This window comes from Pelodiscus sinensis, chromosome 22 (genome assembly GCF_049634645.1).
Source record: "Pelodiscus sinensis isolate JC-2024 chromosome 22, ASM4963464v1, whole genome shotgun sequence".
NCBI classification, from domain to species: domain Eukaryota; kingdom Metazoa; phylum Chordata; order Testudines; family Trionychidae; genus Pelodiscus; species Pelodiscus sinensis.
The window spans coordinates 1,788,696-1,796,009 of NC_134732.1; the positions used below are offsets into that span (position 1 = coordinate 1,788,696).

The window sequence follows — 7,314 nt, forward strand, 5'->3', positions numbered from 1 at the left end:
TTGAAAAATCCATCAGTTACTTTGTCATAATATGGAAAGCAGCAACACAGCATGCTAGCATACGGTAGGTTAGGTTTGAGAACAGTATCAGGGTCTCACACTGCCAGTCTGTAGAGACTAGAGAAACTGCACAGTGATAAGTCTCCTGGATAGATCATCAGCTACAGTACACGTATTTTTACAGCAACCTTTCACTGGCTGATCTATGCATCTGCCCAGATTTTGATCTGGAAAAGAGCCAAGAGGCTCCTCCTTTCTGGCCAGTAAGGTATACATGAGGAACATGCAAAGCGGGGGGGGGGGGGGGGGAGGTGTCAGGTGTCTGTGTGTGAAAAAATGATGTTAGCGTATGCATCAAAGGAACAAGCTTAAAAATAAAATAAGCATTTCATGCTAGATAGGAAAAGCAAGACACAGCACCTTTAACAATCACTCTTTATGAACTTATGTAACCCCCCCCCCACACACACACCCACCCACCCCTTTGGGAAAGCGCAGTAAATCAACAGCATAGTTAAGAAGAAAATGAGAAACCCAAAAGTCTATTCACAATTAAGGATGGTTAGTTTTGCATCAGAATATGAAATTAGAAGCCAGAATACAGTAAAAAACAAACTTTTATTAATGATAGCATTTTGGATCTTGTATATTTTAGTGCCCCTGCACCATACTAACTAGTAATCATGCCATTTCACTACTTTTTTTTAAACCAAAGTAACAGCTTGCAGCTAACTTTTTGCACTGGTAAATCCTTCCCTCACTGTGCAAAGCAGCATTTGGGCACATCTATTTCCTAGATGCTCTTCTGCCCCACCATACTTCCCACAAACCTGCATTCCACTCCTCCCAGAGTTGAGACACCAGCCGAATCCACATTGCCCCAAGCAATCACAGGCCACAAACATTTCACTGAAGACTGTCATATCAACACACTTAACTCTGTCAACCAGCACAGACATATGTTTCCTGTTATTCCCTAAACTGCTGACTCTGCAGCAGAGTAGGGATGTAAAATCCCGGTTAATCAGTTAACGGGTTAAACCCTGAGCACAGGACTCCCAGCTGCAGATGCCAGGCCACTCTCCCCATCTTCCCCCCACCATGCACAGAAGGGGGAGGAGGGTTGCAGCAGAGTCAGCATCCAACACATGGGGCAGCTGGCTCCTGCTCCCAGTGTGTCTCACCCCCCAATACGCAGGATATCTGGCTCCTGACCCCTATGGGACTGGCGGGCTGCTCCTGGGTACTGGTTAACTAGTAGGCTGTGTCTAGACTGGCCAGTTTTTCTGGAAAATCAGCCGCTTTTCTGGAAAAACTTGCCAGCTGTCTACACTGGCCACTTGAATTTCCACAAAAGCACTGACTTCCTACTGTAAGAAATCAGTGCTTTTTGCGGAAATACTATGCTGCTCCCATTCAGACAAAAGTCCCTTTTGTGCAAAACTTTTGCGCAAAAGGGCCAGTGTAGACAGCTGAGATTTGTTTTCCGCAAAAAAGCCCTGATCGCGAAAATGGCGATCGGGGCTTTTTTGCGCAAAAGCGCATCTAGATTGGCCACGGACGCTTTTCCGCAAAAAGTGCTTTTGCGGACAAGTGTCCGTGCCAAACTAGACGCTCTGTTCCGAAAATGCTTTTAACGGAAAACTCATGATCCAGGGTGCCCTTTCAGTGGGGGGGTATGGACTAGGTATGTCTAATCTAGACGCGCTTTTCTGCAAAAAAGCCCCGATCTCCATTTTCGCGATCAGGGCTTTTTTGCAGAAAACAAATCTGAGATGTCTGCACTGGCCCTTTTGTGCAAAAGTTTTGCGCAAAAGGGATTTTTGTCCGAACGGGAGCAGCATAGTATTTCCGCAAGAAGCACTGATTTCTTACATAAGAGCGTCAGTGTCTTGCGGAAATTCAAGCGGCCAGTGTAGACAGCTGGCAAGTTTTTCCAGAAAAGCGGCTGATTTTCCAGAAAAACTGGCCAGTCTCGACACAGCCCAACATGTAACCTGTTAGCTGATTAGCGGGGGTGTAGGTAGGGACAGACACACACACACACACACACCTCCCCCCCCACTGCGCCCCTCCCCCCCAAGGGGCTCTGCCACCCCCCCTTAAACAGTGTATGTGGGGGGGGGATCTTCCCTCTTCTTCGCCCCCCCAGCTGGAATTTCACCCCGACAGCCCCCCCATAACCGCTGGCAAGGAGGGCAGGCCCCCCACCGCCTGCAGCGCGTTGGGGGCGGGGCGGCTACCTCGCCGGGGGCCCGCCCCCCCGCTCCGCAGCTGCCGGGCCGCGCCCCTCACCCGCCAGCAGGAGCGGCGCCGCCAGGCCTTGCTGTTGTTGTAGCCGCCTGCCCCCGCCGCCTCCCCGGGGCTCAGCGTCACCGAGATGAAGTCCCGCCGGGGCGGCGACGCCGCGTACATCACGGCGGTTCAGCAGCCCCAGCCCGGCGCGCGCCCCGCTCCCCCCGGCCAGCGGCCGCCCGCGCCAACCGCCATTATCCCGCCACGGAGCCGCTTCCGGGTGCCGCTCTAGCCCCGCGCGCGGGCGGCGCTCTATGGCGGCCCTAGCAACAGCGGGGCCCTCGCGTGCCTTAGCAACGCCGGGCCTCGCGCCGCGCTGCGCTCCCTGCGGGAGGGGCAGCCCCCAGGGGCGCCCCGCCCCCGCCTTGGCTAAGCCCCTCCCCCAAGGCACTCTCCCTTCATCAGCCACTTCTGCATCCAGGAGAGGGGGGGAGCCTGGGGAGAGGGGGGGGAACCTGGGGAGAGGGGACCCCCCCAGAGAAAGGAGGGGCCCAGGCTGGTAGATGTTGCTGCTCCAGCCCCACAGGCTCCCTTCCCAGTGCTGAGGGGCAGCCCCACCCAGGCACGCCTTAGGGTCTCCACCCCCAGCTGGGGCCACCGACACATCTGTCCAGTGCCATGAGGACAGCCGCACAGAAGGGGTCCCCAAGCAGACAGCAGCCATGCTAGGAACTTAAAAACCAGTGACTAAAAAAATGATCTGAAGAAGTGGGTTGTGTCCGCAAGACTCATGATCTAGATATTTGTTAGTCTCTGAGGGTATGTCTACACTACAAACTAACAGACGTTAGTTCGAATTAACTTTCATAGGCGCTACACAGGCAAACCGCTAGTTCGAACTTAATTCGAACGAGCGGAGCGCTTAATTCGAACTAGGTAAACCTCATTCTACGAGGACTAGCGCCTAGTTCGAATTAAGGGCTGTGTGGCCACTTGATTCCAACTAGTGGGAGGCTAGCCCTCCCCAGCTTTCCCTGGTGGCCACTCTGGGCACCACCAGGGAAACTCGTCTGCCCCCCTCCCGGCCCCGGGTTGGCTATGGTGCCCGTGCCAGGTGCAAGCCTGCCAGCACCCAGCCAGCAGACCCTGCACCTGGCACGGCACGAACCAGCCACCTGCTGCCATCCAGCGCTCCACCTCTTCCTGGGACCAAGCTGCCAGGTCCTGGGAGCCTGCACAGGTCTGCAAGAAGCGGGCGCCCACATGGTCTAGTGCGGACATCATGGACCTCATCCACGACGTCCGCACTAGGCACAGGAAAGTGGCCGTCTAGGGCAGGATAGCTGCCAGCCTGGCCACCCAGGAGCAGGTTTGCATGAAAATCAGGGTGGTCCAATGAGACCCCCGACCCTGAGCCCTGAGCTTAGAATGGCAGTACTGGGTCAGACCAAAGGTCCATCTAGTCCAGTAGCCTGTCTGCCGACAGTGGCCAACAGTAGGGACCCTGGAGGGGATGGAGCGAAACAACGACCAAGCCATTTGTCTCGTGCCATCCATCTCCAGCCTTTCACAAACAGAGGCCAGGAACACCATTTCTACCCCCTGGCTAATACCACTCCATGGACCCAACCTCCATGACTTTATCTAACTTCTCTTTAAACTCTGTCAGGGTATGTCTACACTACAAAGTTAGTTCGAACTAACGGACGTTAGTTCGAACTAACTTTAATAGGTGCTACACTAGCGCTCCGCTAGTTCGAATTTGAATCGAACTAGCGGAGCACTTAGTTCGAACTAGGTAAACCTCATTTTACGAGGACTAACGCCTAGTTCGAACTAGCTAGTTCGAACTAAGGGCTGTGTAGCCCTTTAGTTCGAACTAGTGGGAGGCTAGCCCTCCCCAGGTTTCCCTGGTGGCCACTCTGGCCAACACCAGGGAAACTCTATGCCCCCCTCCCGGCCCCGGACCCCTTAAAGGGGCACGGGCTGGCTACGGTGCCCGTGCCAGGTGCAAGCCTGCCAGCACCCAGCTAGCAGACCCTGCACCTGGCACGGCACAGAGCCACCCACCCGATGCCCCCCAGCCCACCCCCTCTTGCCGTGACCAGGCTGGTGGCTCCCGGGAGCTTGCCCTGGACCGCAAGAGGCGGGCACCTTCCTGGGCTAGTGCGGACATCGTGGACCTCGTCCACGATCTCCGCACTAGGCACAGGAAAGTGGCCGTCTAGGGCAGGAGAGCTGCCAGCCTGGCCACCCAGGACCAGGTGTGCATGAAAATCAAGGGGGTCCACTGAGACCCCCGACACTGAGCCCTGAGCTTAGAATGGCCGTCCTGGGTCAGACCAAAGGTCCATCTAGCCCAGTAGCCTGTCTGCCGACAGCGGCCAACCCTAGGGACCCTGGAGGGGATGGACCGAAGACAGTGACCAAGCCATTTGTCTCGTGCCATCCCTCTCCAGCCTTCCACAAACTTTGGGCAGGGACACCACTCCTACCCTCTGGCTAATAGGACTCCATGGACCCAACCTCCATCACTTTATCTCACTTCCCTTTAAACTCTGTTCTAGTTGTAGCCTTCACAGCCTCCTGCAGCAAGGAGTTCCACAGGTTAACTATTTGCTTTGTCAAGAAGAACAACTTTCTCTTACTAGTTTGAAGCCTGCTACCCATTCCTTTCCTTTGGTGTCCTCTAGTCCTTCTTTATGGGAACTCAGGAAGAACTTTTCTGAATGCACCCTCTCCACCCAACCCCTGCTTTTAGAGACCTCTATCCTGTCCCCCCCTCCGTCTCCTCTTTTCTAAGCTGAACAGTCCCAGTCTCTGTAGCCTCTCTTCATCTGGGACCTGTTCCCAACCCCTGATCATGTTAGTTGCCCTCCCCTCTCCCAGCCTTTCTCTTCCCCTCTCCCACCTCCTTTTCCCAGTCTCCCCCAGTTTTTTTCAATAAAGACAGAGTCAATGTTGGAAGAAACGTTATCTTTATTTTGTACATCAATAAGAAGGGGGGCTAGGGAAGGGTAAGTGGAAGGAGGTGAGGGAGGAATGGGGTACGAGCCCCCAATGGGGAGGACTGGGCTGGCTCTGCGGGCTTCTGGGGGCGAAAGCTCTCCTGCAGCCCCCCAATTACTCCCTCTCCCCAGATGGCAGCCTGCGGCAAGTGCAGCCGGGCTGATGGCCGAGTGGTGTGATGTGCCCAGTGTGGGCACTCAGGGCACTCCAAGCCAGAACTTCTTTGCAAGCGGGGCACCCCTTAGAACTGTGTGTCCGGGGTGGGGGTCGGGACCCTTTAAGCGCAGCCCTCGGCTAGCCTGAGACAGCATCTCCATGCTCTAAGTCCTCCTTTTATGCCCTGCCGGCACTGCTTCCGGCCATCCTTAAGCCCTGTTCAGAGTCCACTCAATGTGGACTTGCTAGTTCGAACTAGCAAAACGCTAGTTCGAACTAGTTTTTAGTTCTAGATGCGTTAGTTCGAACTAGCTTAGTTCGAATTAACTAATTCGAACTAAGTTAGTTCGAACTAGCGCTGTAGTGTAGACGTACCCTTATAGTTCTAGCCTTCACAGCCTCCTGCAGCAAGGAGTTCCACAGGTTGACTATTTGCTTTGTGAAGAAGAACTTTCTGTTATTAGTATGAAGCCTGCTACCCATTCATTTCATTCGGTGTCCTCTAGTCCTTCTATTATGGGAACTAATGAAGAACTTTTCTTTATGTACCCTTTCCATACCACTCATGCTTTTACAGACCTCTATCATATCCCCCCTCAGTCTCCTCTTTTCTAAGCTGAGAAGTCCCAGTCTCTTTAGCCTCTCTTCATATCTGGCGGGTGAGGGACCTGTTCCAAACCACTGATCATTTTATTTGCCCTCCCCTTTCCCACCCTCTCTCTTCCTCTCTCCCACCTCCTTTTCCCAGTCTCCCCGAGTTTTGTTCAATAAAGAGAGTTTCTATTTTTGAACACACGTGTCCTTTATTTTGTACATCAGGAAGGGGGGGCTAGGGAAGGGTAAGTGGAAGGAGGTGAGAGAGGAATGGGGTACGAGCCCCCGATGGGGAGGACTGGGGTGGCTCTGCGGGCTCCTCGGGGTGGAAGCTCTCCTGCAGCCCCCCGATTGACACACACCCCCCAGATGGCAGCCTGCGGCAAGTGCAGCCGGGCTGATGGCCGAGTGCTGTGATGTGCCGAGTGTGGGCACTCAGGGCACTCCAAGCCAGGACTGCTTTGCAGGCGGGGAACCCCTGAGAACTGTCTGTCCGGAGTGGGGGTTGGGACCCTTTAAGCACAGCCCTTGGCTAGCCTGAGACAGCATCTCCACGCTCTAAGTCCTAATCTGATGCCCTGCCGGCACTGCTTCCGGCCAGCCTTAACCTCGGTTCAGGGTCCACTCAATGTGGACATGCTAGTTCGAATTAGCAAAATGCTAATTCGAACTAGTTTTTAGGTCTAGATGCACTAATTCGAATTAGCTTAGTTCGAATTAACGAATTCAAATTAAGTTAGTTCGAATTAGTGCTGTAGTGTAGACATACCCTGATAGGGGACATCTACACAGCAGGGCTAAAGCCGAAGTCAGCTATGCAGCCTGAGCTACGGCAATTGTGTCACTTCACTTGAAACAGCTTAATTCAGCTTTTGGCACCATCCACACAGCAGGAAGTCCAAGAAAAAGCCCTCTCCTCCCACTTCCCTTGCTTCTCGTAAAATGAGGGTTACAGGAGGCAGAGTAAGAAGTCTTCCAGCTCTACATTATTTTGACATTATGTCAAAATAACAGCTTGTAGTACAGACGCAGACTATGTTATTTCGGAATAATGCCAGTTATTCCGACAGAACAGTGCTGTGTAGACGAACCCTTAGGTGCTACAGTAACAGGACCGCTTTATTTTCTACAGAAGATGGTAGCTGCTCAGGTCCTCAGAACACTGTCTAGATTTAAGAACACTCAGATATTTCCCCAAACCAGAATTGCAGCCAAATTAGAGATGTAAAATCCCAATTAATCAGTTAACCAGTTAAATGTTAGGTTGACCTAACGTTTAACTGGTTAACTCATTAAGCGGGATCCCAGGCGGGAGACTGC

The 7,314-nt window shown here is 53.4% G+C and overlaps 1 protein-coding gene across 1 annotated transcript in view; it reads right to left on the bottom strand.

Annotated features, from left to right (window-relative positions):
- MAN1B1 (mannosidase alpha class 1B member 1) overlaps nt 1–2,540 on the bottom strand; it is a 33,954-nt gene extending 31,414 nt beyond the window's left edge. The window contains exon 1 of the mRNA XM_075905746.1: nt 2,296–2,540. Coding sequence (XP_075761861.1) covers nt 2,296–2,415 — 120 coding nt within the window. The 5' untranslated portion in view covers nt 2,416–2,540. The remainder of the gene's footprint in view (nt 1–2,295) is intronic.
- Between the last annotated feature and the right edge of the window lie 4,774 nt (nt 2,541–7,314).